Source organism: Ptychodera flava, assembly GCF_041260155.1.
Source record: "Ptychodera flava strain L36383 chromosome 23 unlocalized genomic scaffold, AS_Pfla_20210202 Scaffold_23__1_contigs__length_28996876_pilon, whole genome shotgun sequence".
Lineage (NCBI taxonomy): Eukaryota > Metazoa > Hemichordata > Enteropneusta > Ptychoderidae > Ptychodera > Ptychodera flava.
Genome location: NW_027248277.1, coordinates 20,973,133 through 20,994,013, shown reverse-complemented (window position 1 = coordinate 20,994,013; position 20,881 = coordinate 20,973,133). Strand labels below are relative to the sequence as shown.

The 20,881-nt window shown below is 38.4% G+C and overlaps 3 protein-coding genes across 4 annotated transcripts in view; 2 read left to right on the top strand and 1 right to left on the bottom strand.

The window, feature by feature from the left end:
* LOC139123597 (uncharacterized) overlaps positions 1-18,253 on the top strand; it is a 33,734-nt gene extending 15,481 nt beyond the window's left edge. For both annotated transcript variants that reach the window (XM_070689764.1, XM_070689765.1), the window contains exons 3-4: positions 4,500-4,596; positions 14,939-18,253. In XM_070689764.1, the coding sequence (XP_070545865.1) occupies positions 4,500-4,596; positions 14,939-16,242 (1,401 nt within the window). In that variant the 3' untranslated portion in view covers positions 16,243-18,253. The remainder of the gene's footprint in view (positions 1-4,499; positions 4,597-14,938) is intronic.
* LOC139123598 (tripartite motif-containing protein 2-like) overlaps positions 4,901-20,881 on the bottom strand; it is a 104,456-nt gene continuing 88,475 nt past the window's right edge. The window contains exons 2-3 of the mRNA XM_070689766.1: positions 12,780-13,164; positions 4,901-7,921 (exon numbers count right to left, since the gene is read on the bottom strand). Of these exons, the coding sequence (XP_070545867.1) occupies positions 6,073-7,890 (1,818 nt within the window). The 5' untranslated portion in view covers positions 7,891-7,921; positions 12,780-13,164 and the 3' untranslated portion in view covers positions 4,901-6,072. The remainder of the gene's footprint in view (positions 7,922-12,779; positions 13,165-20,881) is intronic.
* Positions 18,272-20,881, top strand: part of LOC139123600 (uncharacterized) — a 31,587-nt gene continuing 28,977 nt past the window's right edge. Inside the window, exons 1-2 of the mRNA XM_070689770.1 lie at positions 18,272-18,488; positions 19,336-19,505. Of these exons, the coding sequence (XP_070545871.1) occupies positions 18,374-18,488; positions 19,336-19,505 (285 nt within the window). The 5' untranslated portion in view covers positions 18,272-18,373. The remainder of the gene's footprint in view (positions 18,489-19,335; positions 19,506-20,881) is intronic.

Here is a 20,881-nt window from a genome sequence, read left to right as displayed (position 1 = left end):
CGCAATATCATTGTCTCGATTTAGTTTGTGAAAAATTTTGTTAAATCTAACGTAAAGGATGTTTCAGAGGATGTTAATCAAAACAAGCGGGCGAAAAATGTGCAAACATTACGTCCACGTATCATTTAAGGTGCTATGGCTCACATCTTAATAAGCTCGGGGAACTCAACTTTTGGAAAGGTTTGTTCAAAGCAACTAAAATTCGCAAATTTGAAACTGTATTACATATTGTATAATCTAGACCGCGGTGAAAAGTGTTCCCACAAGAAAACACTTAGTAGACTTGAATATGAAAATTCAGTTCACTACTATTAAATGCAATCTGAGTCTAGGGTGTCACAAAGGGATGCTACAAATGTAAATACTGGAGTCTATCAGAAAAAGATGTATAATTTGTGAAAGAACAAAATATGTAATAAAGGGGCTAAACACGAGAACCCCTACATCAAGCAGTAGACTTGAGGCCAAACATAAGTCTTTGGGAAAATGCTGTAGAAAGGATGATGGCTATAACGTCTAGGGGTTTTGTAGCAGCAGAAGCACACTGCCACCGCAGCTGCTATACAGTACCCGACAAAACTAACGCAACAAAAGGCAAGCCTCTGACAGGCCACAGGCTTGCCCCAGGCAAGCTCAGGCTCACATAGGCTTGCCTGGGTCTGCTACAAAAACCCTTGATTTTACAGAATGCACAGTCTGAGCTTGTGTTTGATAGCTGGCATACCTTTACCAACATTACCTTGTCGTGATTGGCGACAGCAGCTGGTCCTGGTGACGGTAGCTTATGCTTCGTTGTTATAATATTCGACAAATATTCGATATCATGGCTAATATGAACACATTTTGTAAGACTGAAGGACAGCCAGGGGCGTAAACAAGTGACAAGATGGAGTTCAGTTCAGATACAGCGCTGTGATGGAGATACTTGTAGAGTACAGTAATTTTTCCCCACATAATGAAAATTGGTCAAGGAAAGAAAATTGGTCAAGGAAATAAGAGCCGATACCGTGCAACAGAATATTTGGAAAATGGAATTCGATTGTATGGTTGTAAATGCCAGAGTCGTTCATTGCCGTCCACACGACGTTAGGTCGTTATCGTTCAGCTGTCAGTGAATTTGATTCTGCTGGAGCCATTCACGTCATTTCCAAACCCGTCGAATATGTTCCGACGAAGATTTGCCCAAGAAGAAAATATTTCCTTCCTTCGCCATATATGTCGTTTTACGTTTCTGCCAAGTTTTCTTTTAAAAAGTACGCCGAAGTTTTCTTATTTTGTTCTTTAAAATGTATGGACAGGCATTATTTCTCATCTCAAAATAGTATACCGAGTATATCCCAGGACAATAGTAAAAAAAACCACCCTAGCTGTCTTTATTTTGGGCACATTACTAACGCTAGGGTTTTTTCCAGAATCTGAATAACAGAACTATTATTGTTCAGAGTTTTCCACTGACTTTTGACAGCAGGGCGTGACATCTGGCCACATTTTAGGTAACAGAAAAAATTGTATAGCCTGTCCATTTACCACTCAGACTTCTGTTAGGAGATGAAGCCATGCAAGTGGTTCTGAAAGTTTATTTTTAATTTACTAAACAACAGACATCAAAACAGGTCCAATAATCATTATCATTCAAGGTAACTAAGAAATTTACTCAGGTCCAAGGGATATATCAAAAATGGCAAAAGCAATGGGGTAATCTTGAACCACGAAATACTTTTGGTACCACTTGTCCGGAATGGGTACGCGTACCCTGCCAGCTAGCTGCCCCATCAAAATTGACCCAAAGCGACAAATCTAATACAACGTTACCGGAAATTTGATAAATATCTGATAAACGTTACGTCGATGCGCAGTTAGTTTGTTCAAGCGTTTGGTTGACAGTTGATGTCTTGATATCGATGATATAATGCGTTGATATGCAGTCAGCAACAGGCTGCCCTGGTTACATTTTCCACTGGTTCCGTAAAATTAGATATTAAATGTCTAAACCTTCGCCAATTTCAAAATTAAGACTTTCTACAGCTGAGTAGCATACACACGCAGATCTAGATCGCTTAAATTTGATAATTTCCTCTTGATACATTTTCAGAAGCATTCCCTTGTCTTACTTGTTCGGCGTCGATTTTCATGATGAGCGTCCATTTTTGCTCACGTGTTTACACACGTGAGCATATGTCGCAGCGATGTCTGTCTGTCTGTCTGTCTGTCTGTCTGTCTGTCTGTTTGTCTGTCTGTTGGTCCGATATCTCAAAAACGGCTTATCAGATCAGAATCAAATCTAGTACATAGATTCAGTTAGCAAATGGCAAGAACTGATTGGTTTTTGGTGGGTGTGGCTTGCATACTTTTTGCTCATTGCATTTTGCCAGGGAAAAGGTAGAGGATCATAGAAAGTCAACATATAACTTGGTCGTTGGTCATTTGTAATTAGTAAGTTAACGATGAACGTTAATATGTTTGTTTTATTTAGTGCTATTTACTTTGATCAAGCGGTTCAAAACAGTAGTTTTATTATTAGCTCTATCAGACAGATTTTATTTTGTTATCTATCGTTGAAATATTTACGGCTGATGTCCAGCAGCATTAAAAACTTATTTCTGACTGGTCTATTTCTTTGTTAGATCAGGTGCAGGCCACGCATATAAAGGTATAAGTACTGGGGCTCAGTACATTGTTCAAATTATCACGTTAAAGTTCAGATGTCATGTCACTAATGATTCGTTCGAAAAAAACATTAAAATGACACATTTTTGTTTACAGTAGTATGAAAATTCTGAAAATATACATTATTGGCCAATACGTATAGCTATAGCTAATAGCTGTAGGCTGTTGGCTAAATATAAGCTTGTTGATGTTGCTTATTATTGATTATTATGATGTTTAATACAAACTGGTACCATAAAATACTCTTTCCGTGTAAAAACATATACGTAACACCATAGAAATCACCATTTTATTCTATGTTTAACCTTGTTCTTTCATTGACCTTGACCTTGGTTTGAAAAGAGCATCAGACAATGTAATCACATTTAATACCGGTAGAGGCCACAAGTATCGTTTATCAAAGACAAGAATGCATCTTTGCTGACAAGAGTGCACCTTGCTTGAAAATGTCAGAAAGTGCACAACAAAAGAGGACACTATTTCTGTGCATAGTCACCTGAAATGTAAACTTTCCATGTTTTGAACTTTGACCTCATTTGGTTGTGTACACCTGACCTTGACTTTAAGGTAACATCTTGAGTGAAAGTTAGAATGTGTAACATATCCTATTTATGTTATCAATTTTGGTATGAACATTTTCATAAAGCAGGATATTCACTTTTGTATACAATTGTACTTACTAAATAATTCAGATGTCTGTTTCTATGGCAACGGTTTTCACCCATTACTAAGCTACCAAAACTTTTCAGAAAATTCAGAGTTTCAACTTTCAAAAATATATAAAGTGTGAGATTGCCCTCTGCTTGCCCCAAATAGTACCAATTGACCATAATTGGGGCCTGGCCCATAAAGTACATGTGTAACTGAAAACACACTGATGGTGCCTTGGTAATTGCTCACTACCAACAACATCCCTGATACATAACATACTAATTGTCAAAGAGTACATACCTGTGGCTATGTCTGAACAAGTTTTTGAGTTTCTATCATATTTTATGTTAATGTAGCAGAAAAGTATTTATGAAAAATGCTCTATTTTATCGAAATTCTGAGATATTATGGGCATGACCTGTTGACCTTGACCCTAGAATGTTCAAGGTCATGGGGTCAATTGAAAGGCCATGATGTGAGGTACCCGTGTCTGTCTTGAAATCACGTAAATATCTTTTACCGTCCCTAGAAAATCACTTTTATCTAAAATTATTAGCTTTTAAGATTGTAAGTATTGTTGCCATGACAACGACTTTTGAGACAGAAAGCTACTTCTGCGACCTGTCCACCAAAGATTTTCAGAAAGTTCAGATTTTGGGCTTTCAGAAAATGTATGGTGGAATTTGCCCACCCAAATGGTACCAATAACCTATCTGGCTCATGGACTACTAGTCTCGCTCTCCTTTCCAGCTTTCCCCTTTCCTTTCGTCTCTCTTTCTTCCTTTCACGCTGTTGCAGACCCCAGTCTCTCTCTCTATCTCTCTTTCTCTCTCTCACACACACACAATCACTAATAAAATGAAAATAAAATGACATTCTTTTACAACACAGTCAATTTCACTTAAAATTTCATTATCATGGTAGTTTGCAAGACCTTTCTCAATACCACTATTGTAAAATGATGTAACAATCATAGTTTTCATGGTTTAAAAATTTGCATACTGGTACAATCATGGTTTGTCGGACCATGATGCCAATGCAGCTTATTAAAGGCAATTTGATATAATGGTTTGATTTGATATGATATAACTTGACATGATTTAGATTACTTTATCCTGACATTTGATTTCCAAGATTTAATCCAAATTATAATATGATACGATATGATTTGACTGTGACAGACTGAGACAGATACGATAGATGCGTTGTCTGAAGACCATGTCAGTATATCCGGATCCATGCTGGGAAGTGCCTTCAGTAGGAGAATACTCATTCCAGGTGAGGGATAACTACCGGGTGGAATCTCACTCCCAAAGGACCTGGGATAAGATTTCTCAGACTCAGTTTGGATATTTGTCTCACACGAGCCCCAAGCTCGCGACTGAAAACATATCTCAACCTTCAGTGAGAAATCTGATCCCAGGTCCTTTTTAGGATTGGATATTCTTTTTCTCATATGGTCACAAAATGTTTTAAAGTCACACAGAAAACATACACTATTGACAACATACATTATCCAAACGACAGCTCTGTCATCCGGTACTGTTGTTCTGGTCAATGTAATACACATTGTGCCATTGGATAACATCTCTGAAAGAATGTTTATTATCCAATTAGAGTTTGTGTTACAGAACGCTTTCAATTTACTTAGCATCAGAGATCTATTTATTTCACTCTGTCCATCAGAGTGTGAGATAGCATGGCATTTCCCCTATTATCATGAAAAAATGGTGCAATCCCTTTGTCAGATATACCGTTATCTGTACAAACACAATGACAGATGGGGTGGAATTACATAGAAGCAATATTCTTATAGTGTTGATCATTACATGACAAACTTACAGTTTGGTTCTCACCAATTATCACACTTCCAAGTTGGAGGGACTATGTACTATCATATACAAAACTATCAGAGTATGGAGCCCAAGACTCCCTGAACTTCCGATCTCGTTTTATGATCAAAATTATCTGTTGAAACAATCAGTCTTTTCAATTGTAAAGTGTATTTTGATCAAAGTCTTGTTTTGTCTGCGTACAGTATCTTTAGAATTGTAACAAATACAGAATGTGGCGTTAAAATTCAGTGGTTAGAAACTTAACAAATGAATCACAATGGTTAATCTTAGAATGGTGAAAATGTTTCTAACTTCAAAAGTTTTAAAATGAGCCACCATAAGTGGTAGATCAGAAAAGAACTGTAACAATTTGAGAGTCGGAATATCTGTCGCCAAGGCACATTCTTGAACTTCCCAAGTAAAGAGAGGAGAATTCTCTCTGTAACGTAATTACCCCATCTACTCAGTTTTGTTCTAAACAATGATCATAGTCACTTTTTCCAATAATGGAAGCCAATGATGTGAATACAAAGTTGCTTTAGTGAATGAAGTGAAAGTAAAAATGTCTCTGAAACTTGTTAATATTTTAACTACCGGTATGTGCAAACTATACAAAGCAATGTCAAATTATATGTGATTGAGTTTGATCAAAACATGAACAAGCCTTTGTTTTTACTAATTTAGAAAAACCTAAGTCCAATACTATTGTATTGAAATTGATTTTTGCCTTTCCTCAGCAATGATTGAATCTTATGATTGAGTTGTGAACAAATGAAGAAGAAATATTCAGTACAAATCATTACTGCATCAACCACTGCATTAGAAAGATAATACATTGAAATGTCACTGGATCTCTGTCTTTGGATTTTGTCAATATCAATCGACAAAACACAATCTGGTACAATTTATTGTGATGTTATCACTGTACAAACACTTTGATGCAGTGGTTGGCTGTATCAGCTACAACCACCCTGCAAGGTACATCATCTGTCAGTGCTATACCAGTGGGGCAGTCCAGCCCATCACTATCACTATCAATACGACAAACAAACTTACCACTACTCTCAAACTTCAGTAGACTGCTGGGGAAGTCAGTAGTAACATAGACATATTTATCATTTTCAATTGCTATTCCCCTTGGGTATCTCATCTTACCATCCCCACTCTGACAATCAAAGGAATACAAATACTGGTCATCTGCATTGAATACCTGGATACGCTTGTTATCGTAGTCTGCTACAAATACCATTCCAGTAGTTGCTATGACTACACCCCAGGGCCACTTGAATTGCCCTTGACCTTTACCTTCTGACCCAAATGACCTAAGATATTTGCCATGTTGTGTATAAACCCTGACACACTTTTCACCAAAGTCTGTCACATAGACATTGCCATCTACAGGACTAATCCCAATACCATATGGATCTTTCAACTCATTTTGTCCAAAGCATCTGATGACATGTCCATTCTCATCACTGACAACTACTTGCTTATTGTTGCTATCTAAACTATGGTATGTATTATCACTTGATATAGCAATATCACGTGGTGTGAATGGCTTCTTAAGCTGTGTGAATTCCAAAATTTTTTTAAATTCTCCCTCTCTGGTAGTTATCTTCAACCTGTTATTGCCTGTATCTGCAGTGACAATGTCTCTGTCTTTGTTTATGGCCACACTCCAGGGTTTGTTGTACTGTCCCTCAGCACTTCCTTGACTGCCAATGGTCTTCACCAATCCTTTGATGACAGGTATGATGACAGGACAGCCTGGTATTGGTTGATCTCCTATTGTCATGGTAACTTGATATTTTCCATCCAATTGTCCAGCCACTGTAACTCTGTGTGTACCATCTCTGTTATCAGCTACATTGATGTCTTCCCATGATGCACCAGGTTTTCTTACCTTGGCTTTCACTGGTTGTTTTGGGATGACTTGTTTTCCTGTGGAATCTCTGATTGTGATCAGTAGGTCTGCAGAGTCACCTTTCCAGAGTTGTTTTGGAATGTTTTCAACTGTACACTTTGAAATTTCAATGCCATATTGAGATTTGAGAATTCCCAGAATTCCATGCTCAGAGAAATCATCATGTGGTGTGAATATAAAGTCATCATGTTCAGCTTTTGCTGTAGTTTCCATGGTAATCAGCTGCTTGATACGAGTGCCGACATCACCCTTTGTGGAGAGAAGTTGAGCAGCATTCCCATGATGCACTAGTGTCTCTATGTAATTGCCTGCACTCTTAATGTTACCATGTTTTAATTCCATCTCATCAATATCAGCTGCTGCTCTTTTGATTTTCATTTTGTAATTGTTTTTCAGTTCATCTATCAGTCTCTGCTCTTCTCTCTTTATTTTCTTGATGATTTCTTCTGCTTTCATTCTCACCTTCCTTTCTTCTCTGCTGCACTGCTCTGTAAGATCAGTGTGTATCTGCTTGGCTAGGGTTTTGTTCTTTTCAGCTTCCTGTTCTTTCACTTTCAGTTTGTCAACCATGGCTTTCAATTCTGTAAGATACTCATCTGCTGCATCTTTCAAGTCTCTGTGTACATGTTCTGGTATGCGATGTTTGACTATGGTGCAGTTTGTACAGACAGGTACCTGACAGGTTTCACAGTAGAATTCAATTTCATTCTTAGGATGGACACTGCAATATTCCACTGCTTTTAGTGTTACTTGACTGGTTGATATCGCTGTTGCATATTCTCCAATAGTCATTAGTTGATGTGTCCGTGTCATTGGAACATTTTCATGTGCCCTTTACAGTTCCCTTATGAAAATTTTAGCCTTCCCGACAAGATTTTCGGGAGCTCTCCAGAAAAGGTCCCGCAGTGGTCCAGGAGCTCTCCAGGACCATCTTTCCGGGAGAGCGTGGCATTGCTATTCAAATTAGGTTTGCTGGATCCCTCCTGGAAAGATTAATGTCTCTCTGCAGGACAGGTTAGCTGTCGCTCTGCTGGACGGTTATAGCTGTCGCTCTGCCGGGCTGGTTAGGTGTCGCTCTGCCGGGGGGTTAGCTGTCGCTCTGCCGGGCAGGTTAGCTGCCGCTCTGCTGGGCAGATTAGCTGCTGCTCTGCCAGGCAGGCTAGCTACTGCTCTGCCAGGCAGGCTAGCTGCTGCTCTGCCATACAAAAATCAACCTACCTTCTGCAATCTGACTAACATTTACTCCAACAACCTGAAACTTATCACTGCTGCTGAAAATCAGCCATTACCAAGCCATCATCTCACAACCTACACCACTCTGCTGCCCCCCCCCCCCCCCCCAAAAGAATGCAAGGGCTAAAAATTTGGTAGGAATAAAATTAATCCACCATATTTTTAAAGCCAATCAACATGACCGTATAAAAAATGTTCAAGTGTCCGTAAAGTCCTTAACTTCATATTGTCACAACGACGGATTATTCTGAAAGACTTGTACTTGTCTGTTACAGCTTTGGTTATTGCTTGACTTGTCATCTTGAAGTTGTCCTATGTGTAAGCTGGAAAAAAATATAAAAAAGTTCAAGTCAGATATAAAGTTTATCAAACTTATGACAAAATTATGTATGCAAGTTAGAATCCTCGTTGGAGTTGAAAATTTTGACTCGTTCAACAGCCATCAAACATTGAAGACTGTGAAATTTGCATGTATTCATAAAATAAAGAAAATGTTCCCTCAACTTGTGAATGACAAAATGTGATTTATAGCAGTAGTCTAGTATCAATCTGTTCAACTTGCAATTTGCTTCAAACTAGGAAAGTAGTAGAATCATTGGCATAAAACAAAATTTAATTTGCAGATGATTTATCCCCTGCAGTTATTCCGTTAAGATTGTAGACTTCACCATGCAAAACTCGCTTGTTTGAGTACGCTTCATTGCATACCTACATGTACATGAACTTTCTAAAGCCAAATTGAAACATAGTCAGAAAAAAGGTAGGTCTTTGTACTGAGCTTATATCTAAGTTGCTTATCAAAAGGTTGCAGCATTAAATGCGATAGAATATTGTATGCATATTTTGTGATGTAAGAGTTCATGTAGAACTTCAATGAAATATTGTTATGAAATATTGTAAATTAATTACTGATTCCCCTTACAATATGCCAGCAAAATATCTACAGGTTACATATAAACAAATGTCAAAATACGTTAATAAAAATTTTAAAATAAACTTCAATTTTAAGGACACACGTTCAGAATGATCTTATAAGCAGACAGATGTATATTGATGTCACAGAGAAGTACGTTTTGGAATACATGTAGCAGGTACCAGACTCGGTCAAGAGTTTGAGAACTTAATTCGTATCCAACAATTCCTACATGTATTGTTCTTTCTTTGTTTTATATCTGTCCTTTTATATCGTACATTGAGGGAAATTTGTATACATGAGCAAAAGTTTTACCTTTGCCAATGCAAGAGAGAAGTATATTATTGTAGATAATAGTATCGGCATGTACTCCATTTTTTGTGTACACTGCACAGGCGCTCCTTAGCTGGGTAGTCTGCTAAGTCGATCGATTTTCGGATCGATCTATTGATCCCGTAGTCGATATGCCCGCCACTGCAACCTAAATACTCACAAGGTGTGCAACACAATCACTCAAAAAACACACCACCCGATTTGTCAACTGGCCGTGCACTCGCACAAAACCATTCAGAACTACACTCCATATACCTAGTTGGATCACAAATTTAACCATCTCCTCAAAAATCACGCCGGTGTATGTGTTACTCGCGTCATCTTGAAGAAATCGGCCGTGTTTTGAGACCAAGCGCGGTGAAATGCAGGCCTGCAGAATGAATCTACCATTGACGTCATTTTTTCCACTGCTGATTGGTTCAACTACACTTACCAGTGACGTCTTGCCATGACCTTTGTTTTGGCCGTTGATTAGCCAATCAGTAGTGAAATAAATTACATCATATGGTAGAATCGTTCTGCAGGCCACATTTCACTGTGCTTGGTCTCAAAACACGGCCGATTTCTTCAAGATGACGCGAGTAACACATTCACCGGCGTGATTTTTGAGGAGATGGTTAAATTTGTAATCCAACTAGGTATATGGGAGTGTAGTTATGAATGTTTTGTGCGAGCACAGGGCCAGTTGACAATCGGGTGGTGTGTTTTTTGAGTGATTCTGTGCACACCTTGTGAGTATTTAGGTTGCAGTGCGGGCATATCGACTACGGGATCGATAAATCGAGCCGAAAACGATCTACTTTGCAGACTCCCCAGCTAAGGAGCGCCTGTGTACACTGTACCACGGTCCCTCTATTGTTGTACACTCTACGTTCAACCTCACGAGTTATACCAATTTATTAGAATTCATACAATTGAACAGTATTACTCGAGAATTGCGCCGAACAAAAACAGTAAAAAACTACGTCTTCACGTCGCAGAGAAGGCAAATCGAAAATGTACTTACCGAAGTTTAAACGATCGCCTAGATCCACGGGGATGTTATGGTGATCATTGTTCAAATCGACGAGCCGATCGATCTCCACAAGCTGATCATGACGACGATGACTTTTTTACGCGTCGTAAACATTGCCTATAGGTTTTACATACATAGTTAGCGTGTATGAAGTCGTCACGACGATGTCAAACAGCAAATTTACGCGAAATTTTGTCAAACTTATAGGGAAAAATCAGCGACATTTACTCAGTAATTCAAAGGTCGTAACTGTCCAAAAATTGCCGCTGAGATTTGACCTTTGATTGTTTACCAATCTGACCAATCATAACGAAGTCTTCACATGATCTATGATGTCATCATGCGTGATACTATTACTTCCGGTACAAAGTCCTCGCGATCGCTGCAGTGAACTAGCATGAAGTAAACAGCGGACTTCAAAAGCGTTTAAAAAGTACACTGACGGAAAGTTCATTGAAAAAACCTAGAGCGTTCGATCGACTATCCAAGCAACAGTACATTGAGAGCTCCTGTGGCCATGACTAAGTCGCGACACGATGTCAGAATATAGCAGGAATATAGTGGCGAAACCCTACGTATAGCATTCCCATATGCCGCCGTGCTACAAGTTACAACTGTGATCGTACAAAGGTACTACTACCGTAAATCTATAGTGTGCCTTTTCAGTTTTACGGGACCCAAGTTTCAATGAAAATTGTATTCTTTGCGACAGAGTGAGATACGAAAACCAACGCATCAGTTCAACTGTGTAAACTTGTGTTCGCGTGTGTTTCTCTGGAGAGTTGAGGTTACACGTATTACGTGCACGGACATGCATCCATGGGTTGAGAACACAATAACAATAATGAAAATGGATTTACAAGATTTATTCCCTTGTCTTAAAAACTTCAAAAGTCGGCGATTTAGTAACTGCACTGATCAAAGTAAAAATGATGTTTTTGGAAATAATTGTCGATGAGATAATTTGTAAGGTCAAATATTGTCACAGACGTGATGTAAATCCTAAGCAAGCAATGAAATGTTATTGTTATCAATTATTATTTCCTTCGTGGACTACGGCCGATTTTCTAGAGATTTATGTTGCTGCCATGAATTTAATTTTGAATTTTCTTACGGATTAATTTATCATTGGCTCAAAAAGTAACCTGATGGGCAAAGAAAACATTTTCATAGGAATCTTTTGTGGCTGCCTATAGTGTACTCATGAAACAGCATTGTTAATCATCAGAATACCCTTTTTAGCAGTTTGTAGCTCGATCGCCTTCAATCACATCATAGCAGCTTTTACTGTCTATTAATTATCACACTGTGAATGAAGTATTAGCTAGCACTGCAAACCCACGCTCACGTTCATACATCGCTTGGGCTTATGCAGTGTTCGAAATTCGTGGAAAATATCAACCTGTCACCAGGACAGGTAACTTCAAAAAGTTGCCTGTCCTGCCAAAAACTTACCAGTCCTGATACTGCGATTACTTTATGTGAGCCTAAGTATTTTTGTTATGCGCTGTCGAGTAGGATGAATTTACTGGAAAAGAAAACTGTCTGCCATAAAATTCGAATGGGAGCCCGGAGAAAAAATAGCAGACATAGTTTTAAAGAAGACTCCCCACGCTAAAAGTCAACCTGTCCGCCGGACTGGTAACTTTTTATTTTACCAGTCCGGCAGAAAAACAGCCAGTCTCGGACTGCCCGGACAGGTGTTATTTCGAACACTGAAGGCTTATGTCTACCATCTGCAAACTTCATTTATTTTTATTTTATTTTTTTATATTTGTGATAGACAATACCGCAGCAAATATTAAGCTTTAATACTGATCGCCTCTGTGCAACAATGAACACATAAGTCGATCTGTCCTCTGCTACCTCCATGGTCTGATAGTCAAAATACATTAAGTGCAGAGATGCTGCTCCACTCCTATCATTTTCTGTCGCTCTACGGGACAGATTTGTTGTTAGATATATCTGATCAGCCACAATTATTAGGCCACTAATGTTCCTGCAGAGATGCTGCACCATTCAAGTAATTTGCTGCCGCTCTGCCGGACAGATTTGTAACAAAGTGATCTGCCCAGCTAGCGGGGCAGATTCTGCGGGCCAGAAATCTGCCCTGGAACTCTGCAGCTTTAGTCCCAGAACAGTCCTGTCGCTCTCCTGCAGCTTTCCTGCCGCTCTCCTGCCAGGACCTCATTTTTGTAAGGGTTTCACAGAAATGGAGTTTGCACTCCACACACCTGTGAGTGGCCGTATTCTGTTGGCAGCCTCCACATTTGATCTCACTTCCCTGCATGGACTCCAGTCGTTGCTTGAATATCTCAATGAGATTGCTCATAAAGAAGTTGGCTTTTATAGCTGGCACTCCTCCAACAGGAAGCTGATATTGCTGTCGACATTCTGGACAGTTTAGAGATCCAGTCTTCTCAACCAGTGTGACTAAACACTGTTCACAGAATGTATGCAGACATGGTAGAATTTTAGGAGACTTGAACTGCTCCAGACAGATGGTACAACACAGGAAATCTTCACCGATTTCTTCCAAAACTTTGCGTTCAGTAGCAGCAGCCATTGTTCTTAGGTGTGTCAGTAAAGCACACTGAGCAGATAGCAACTAAGGCCCCACAACAAGATATTGCAAATACTGTTCATGGTGTCACATGACTCACCAACAGACATTAGTATTGTAGTGAAGCAAAGTATGTTTTGATTTTGTACGCTTGGCTAGGGAGTTCAAGGTGACCTACTTCTTAATCAGGTGATCCACATAGTATGAATACTGACATGTGATGAGGTCGAAGGTGTCTTTCTCAATAATGCTGTAGTGGAATTAAGCAGTACAGCACATCCAAAGATGCATACTGCTATATTATGACATACATGCACAAGCGATATTGAGTGCATATGATCTGGTCAAAACAGAAGGGATACCGTCCCTTGATCATAAAAGTGTATTGAAATTCTGTTATGGAATGCCATTAAGGGATTTTTGCTAATGCCAAGAGCTCTCAACTGTACCAACCATGCTATATCATGAATATACCATGGTTCTTTTCACGTCTAGACCAATCAAATTACTGCATTTGCACAATCAATATACTGGTAATTACCAGCATGGTGTATGTATGACATCAACTATTCTGATATCTTTGCAAAGTTCATGTAAATTTTCCAATCCATCACTTTAGTTATAAATTCTTCTTTTTCACTGGATTTTTTTGCATTCCTGCAATTTTTGCCCCTTGCCTTTGACTTTGTCAGGAATGTTCACAAATACGATACCCATCAAATCACAATGTAATCAGCAATGTTGTATTTTTATGATATTTTTGTCATCTTTGGTAAAATATGTTCTTATGAAGCACTCTTGACTTCTAGTTGTTTAAAAATTACTTTCAGGGTGCTTGGATATAATAAGGATAAATCCAATGATTTTGGTCAAGTAATAATCAAATTTGCATACAAGACAAATTCTGTAACAAGTTTTAAATCTATATGAATTCTAGAATTCAGATGTAAACAATAATTGTGCATGGTACATGAAATAGATGTTGTATTGACAAGTAAAATGTCAACTGTCAATAAAATTTGCCTGACCAGTCTCTTCACATTTGTTCAAATTTTGATAAAATTTGTACCCTCATATAATTTTGGAATTTTTCGTTATTTTTTTGAAACTCTTCCATAAATGCATTACTCTGTCATTGGCAATTGCATTTTATGGCTCATGGTTTCAAATATTTTCTTCAAATTTGATGAATTTCCAAACAATAGAAGTATTGGTTAGTTTTGGAGTACAGTGAAAAAATTCAAAAATCTTCAAAAAAAGACTTAACAATATATGTCACACATACGCACAGTGTCAAGTTCATGAAATATACATTGTATTAAAGGGACATAAGCTGTAACTTGTGGCAAGATTTTCAATATTATGCTTCTGTATATCAACTAATGTGTCTGACCCCAATCCATTTGTCATGCTGAAATTTTGAGTATTCTTTTTGTTAACACATGTTGTATGTGTGTAGTGATCATTGTTTATTGTTTACATATGAATTCTAATCTGGACTTGAATACAATTTTCAACAATAACAGTGTAGACTATACTCATATAGGTTGTGTTGATATGCTAAATACTTGGTATTAAATTACAGTTTAGGGATTTAATGCAGAAAGTGTAGGGAAACCACAAAACAAAAGTTCTGAAAAAAAAGCCAAAAGATACAGCTAATGGAGCTTTATAAGTTCCCAAACAGTTAGGGAAAAACTCTCAGAAACATCCTCAGAAAGGTCCAAAGTCAAAGGAAGACTAATAACATTAATATATCAGTGACAGGACCTGTAAGGTTAACACCATCTACCCTCTTTTTCAGGTCATTCCTACACCTTGGGAAGCCGGCAAGCCCATAACTTCTTACGTCCTCCATATGGAACATATTTCCAAGAGCCCATGGAAACGTATCCCTTCTCATCAGAGGCGTACCCACTGAGAGACTCCCAAGGCCAACACACACATGCTGAGGAACCTCCAGCATTTGGGAATATATTGATGACAACTGCACAAGTTCAGAGGTCAGAAGGTGACAGTTCACATGTTCAAAGGTCAGAGGTTGACAGTTCTCAGGCGCAAAGGTCGGAAAGATATAGAGCACAAGTTGAAAGGTCGTCAGAGGTTGATAGCTCACAGGTGGCATTAACGGGCGTATCACGGTTAACGCAGTGTGGCGATGAACGGAGACAGGTTCAGGCAGGTGAAAATATATCGGAAGCTGACCTTCCAAACAGAGTGAGGGCGCTTGAAGAAAGTGACAGTGTTGATAATGAAAGGAGTGGTGTGAACAGTGAAAGGAATCTTTCGGGGGCGAGAAATACACAGAGACGTGATGCACACACCAGTGAAACTACCGGAGGACAAAACTTGCCCAGGCAACTTATCGGCCGCCCCCAGCAACATGCCAGCCTCCCTGATTACGGCCAATTTCTGGATGGGACCGGGAGAGTGAGTCATGCCAGGATGGCTGAATCAAGGAGAGGTGCTGGATTGCATGATGCTGCCACCAGAGGTCAGAGACAGAGAGGAATCGCCGACCGACGCCAGAGGCTCAGTCACTCTGGTCCGATGATGGAAAGCTATATTCCAACATATGACGGTAACTTCATATCGGTGTATACGTTACCAGGAAGTAGCGAAATGTTTGTAAATTTACGAGATGTGCCTTCAATTCCACCTCCGTACAGCTATGCAAATGATTTTGTTCCTGCATACGCTGATCAGCCACCTCCGTATTCGCCATCAGAGACTGCCACTGCTGCTGGACAGCAGTTGGTCGCACAATCCCGCGAGCACCACGATAGAACTCGCAGAACCCACAACTCGCAGGTCACCTGCAGTGCCGTGCCTTTACTAGACAGTGTGCAGTACTTGTCAGGGACACAGAGGAGAACTCAAAATGTTAATACAGACACTTCCGAGGGTGATAGAGCTGGACATAGAGCGCCCTCACAGTCAGGTACAACAGAGGAGGTTCCAGTGACAGCAATTGATTCAGACAATGATGCAACAAATTCAATTGTGGAAACTTCAGAAGAAAGAACTTTATCGAGTACAAGTGAAAGATGTGTAAATGACATCCCTGTGACACTTATAGATCAGATATCTGTACAGGGACAGCCGTAGCTGAACCCCTTCACCTCAGTGGTTTTGCCCAATTGTATTTTTTTTTTATGGCAAAGTCAGACCTCTACATATTGAAATAGGGATTGCAGGGTAAAGGCCCATGACATGTGCACATGTGCAATTTTCAGGTTTGCAAACAATGCATCTCGACTTCAACAAAACTTGGTGATAAAAGTGGAAATTTAAATTTGCTTGTGTATCACACTGAAAACATTCAGATGGATCGTTTGATCTGCTTCTATATCAATGGTTCTGCTTTGGAATACAATAGGATGTGTGTTGCTTATATACAGACTTCATATACCCACATGGTGGTTAACAAGCAAATTAACCAGCAAGTACAAATGCTTTTGAATGCTAAGTTCAACACATTTTATTTTGTACCATGTATCTTGCTTGTGTGACCTGTTCAATCTTTCAGTGACGTGCTGATGATTTTTATCTTTTAATATCCACAACAAACATATAAAGTGGTGCTGTGTAGAATGTCATGATGTCATCCTTGTCTTCTTAAAGAAGGAAGTAATGTCGCCATCTTTTATTTCACAGTTCGGAATGAAATGTCCTTTGCATTTACTGTAAGACAACTTTTTAAAGGGCCAGTGGCTGTAGCTTTGGACAATTGTTTTCACCAATTTTTTAATGTCCATTACAGTTTCTTGTTCTACTCCTCAAAACATGTTGAGCTGCATAGTATTCAGCTTGTCAACTCGCAGTACATTGTTAGAGTTGACAAGTGAATTCTGACCTGGACTAGTATTGAAATGTAAACAATAACAGTGCATAGTACACATATCCACACTGTGTTGACAAACTATAAAGTTGTTGTTTGAACATATTTTTGGGAGTAGAACAAGAACATACCAGTAGTTGACAAACAAACCAAAAATAGCGAAAAGTATCATTTACAATTACAGCTGTTGGCCCTTTAATACACAATAATGCTATAATAATTGTTAGAGTGCAGCATGTTAATTGTGACATGGATGTTTTGCCATGAGGTAACATAGATATAATAGTTTGTTGAATGATTTATGTTACATATTGTATGAGGTTCTTAAATATAAACATACAGTTTTGATGATATGTGATTGGAAATGACTGTCTGATGAGAGCATACCAGAATAATTGAAAAGTTTTGAAAGTGATGCACCTATCAGTGTTTTCCACCAAAGTGGGGGAGTGAGGGGTAACAGGGAATATTTATCACAAATCATATCCTGGGATAGGGGAATTTGATTGCCACGTTACGCACCATGTCTAGACTCTTGACTCTATCAAGTCCTCAATTATATACATTCAAACTATTTTCCCCCCACCTTGGGTATTTGACCTGTTTTTGTAGCCTGTGGGTGGGCAAGTTGACATATTAGCTCAAAAAATATCAATTTCCCTTTACGCCTGCACTCCTGGCGGTAAACATTGGTAGGTGCATGACCAATTGTGGATGTTTAATGGCTACATCAATACATGGTGAGAGAAAGCTCTGTATAAGTACACCAAATGTCACACATCTCAGTGAACCACAAAGTGATTCCAAGAGTGAACAAAGACTTTTAAATTAGTGGAAGCAGTAGAAAAGTAACTTTATGTATACAACTCTCTGTCACATTGCAACGTATGTACAAACTTCATCACATATCATTTTACATGTTTCAAAAATGCATGAATATGTTTTATACATTATCTGATTTGACATCATGTAGATATATTAAAATATATGGTACTGGGATAATATTAATGTCGCAAACAGTGTGATCTGATTTGTCAAGACATGAAAATACCGGTAACCATGCTGTATTCACAGTATAGCATGTTTGGAAAAGGCAATATAACAGTAACTATTTGTCAAAAAATACATGGTAATGCCATTACACTGTTAACTTATCAACATCAGTGAGCCTTGTTCATGTTTACAGAAGGTTTAGAGGAAATATTTATTTGTTAGCTGTCACTGCAGACCCTTGAGAGTCTATGTTGTCACCTATTAAATCAGTTCTGACTTCAAGGACATCACTGTCTTGTCCAAGTATGTGTACACCCTTTCCATACAAACCACTGATCTGTATTTTAAAACCTTGACCTAAACCTGGTAAGTGTAGCAACATTCACTGTACAAGTTATCCCATTCATGGAGAGTTTCACACACTGTGTCACCCATCCAACCACAGAGCAATGTCAGTGTTATGTCATTGACAATCTGCCATCAACAGTCAACTCAACATCTCACATTATTGATCTTGGAGGTGAGTAGAATATTCCGAAATTCCGATCTTTTTATTTTAAGGGAAGTACAAAAAATGGATCAAACCCAGAATTCAAATGGACCGCAGTGCAATCAAAACCATGAGCACAAATATACTTACGTATATTTCCGTATGTGTTTGTGCATGTGGGTTGTTTGTACCGTCATCATATCTGATCTCTTTTGGTGTACTTGCATGGTCTCTGGAACAAAGTGCATCCTTTTTATTGTAGAGTAGAACCATAGTACTGGTTATTTATGCATAAAAAAAGAAAGTTTTTTGTTGTAACGTTACTCTGTTCCCCGCTTTCATTTTATCTGTATAGTACACAATGCAATCGACAAACATTTTCTTCATTGATTATCATCTAAGTTTGTAATCTATGGAGTTTCATGTACCTAACATAATAATTTTGATATCTTATTCAAGCCTAATTAAAATAATGTAAAGTTAATATGATAAACTAATATTTGTTCATCAATAGCACATGACAGTTTATTGTTTGAAAAGCTGATTTGCCATGGGAGTTGTTAGTTCTGTTGTAAAGTGATGGGGCGCTGTTTATATGACAACTACATGTTAGCACATACCTCTAAAGTGAAAGATGAAGTTTTGCTTAAACTTTGAATCCCAATGTGCATCCTACCTTGATTTAATTTGCAGAGATTTCAACATCAGTAAATCAGTGGATAATTGACATATCATCACAAACATATAATATACCTTTCAAGAGATGTGATGAAGCAGAAAAATTATTGTGAAAGGAAAATGTCAATAAACATGGCACATACCCCTGGGGCAATAAAACATATAACAGCACTGTGATATTTTTCATTTTCCCCCACAGAAAGTGAACAGGTGACGTTTTTTGGTACATCCAGTTGTCATGTGATCACGGACACCATTGTTGATATCCTGTACACAGAGGTTGTCATCTTTGCTGTGGGTGGATTCAGTTGTACCATTGCAATGGTGTTTTGTGTTCTCATGGTCTGTGGTGGACATCAAGTCAACAAGGTGAGCAAAGGTTCTATTGCGGTGTGCTTTCTAGCTTAATTTCCCTCTCCATCTTTCTCTGTGTGTCTGTCAGTGTCCCTCAACCCCTTGTCTCTTACCTCTCCCTCCCAGCTTTCCCCTGTCCTTCCTCCCCTCTTTTTCTAGACCCCCCCTTTCCTTTAACTCTCTCTCTCTCTCTCTCTCTCTCTCTCTCTCTCTCTCTCTTAAATCTCTCTCATAATCACAATAAAATGATAGCACTCTTTTTCAACACAATCAATTTCACATAAAAATATAGTGTTTGTGTGTCCTCAATACCACTTTTATTATAACAATTATGATTTGAAAATTTACACACTGATACAATCATGGTTTATTGGACCATGACGCAACACAAATTGGCTTGTTCAGGGCATGCAATTTGACGTATGATTTTAATTTCACATGATTTTACTTAATATGTTTTTGATAGCATGACATTTCTCAAAACAACATGTGACAAGATTTGATTTGAATTAAAATTCTACTTGATATAATTTGACTGTGACAGACAGAGACAGATACGATAGATGCATTGTCTGAAGACCATGTCAGTATATCCGGATCCATGCTGGGAAGTGCCTTAAGGGGAATACTCATTCCAGTGAGGGATGAATAGAATCTCACTCTCCAAGGACCTGGGATAAGATTTCTCAGACTCAGTTTGGATATTTTGTCTCACATTAACAGCAGGCTCATGTGAGACACAAATATCCCCATCTCCAGTGAGAATCTGATCAATGTCCTTAGGGGATTGACTATTCTTTTTCTCATGTGATCACAAAATGTGTTAAAGTCATACAGAAAACATACAGTATTGACAATAGACATCAAATCAGGTCCAATAATCGTTATCATTGACAACATATCCAAACCACAGCCCTGTCATAACATCTCGCCTGGTTAGTGCAAGAATGTTTATTATCCGATTAGAGCTTGTTTCACAGAACGCGTTCAATTTACTTAGCATGAGATATCTATTCAGTTTACTCTTCCATCAAGCGGCCATGAGTGTGCAGACAACATGGCAAGCTCCCCTATTATCATGAAATAATAGTTCATTCTTTTGTCTGCAACATCTCTAGAATCAAACACTTAACTTTTGATATTTCAACATCACTATATTTAGACAGTTGATTTGAAAGGATGATGTATTTAAAGGACTCAGTAATGCTAACTTTGAATGATCCTTTGTCAATTTTGTTTTTAAATGTTAACTATAACTTCCTTCTCCCCGGTTCATGTTGATATATACTGTATTCAGCTTGTCAACTCAACCAGTGCAAGTGTATTACTAAACTGCCTTGTTATTGTTGACATGTGAATCATAGTCCGGACTAGATTTCAAATGTAAAAAA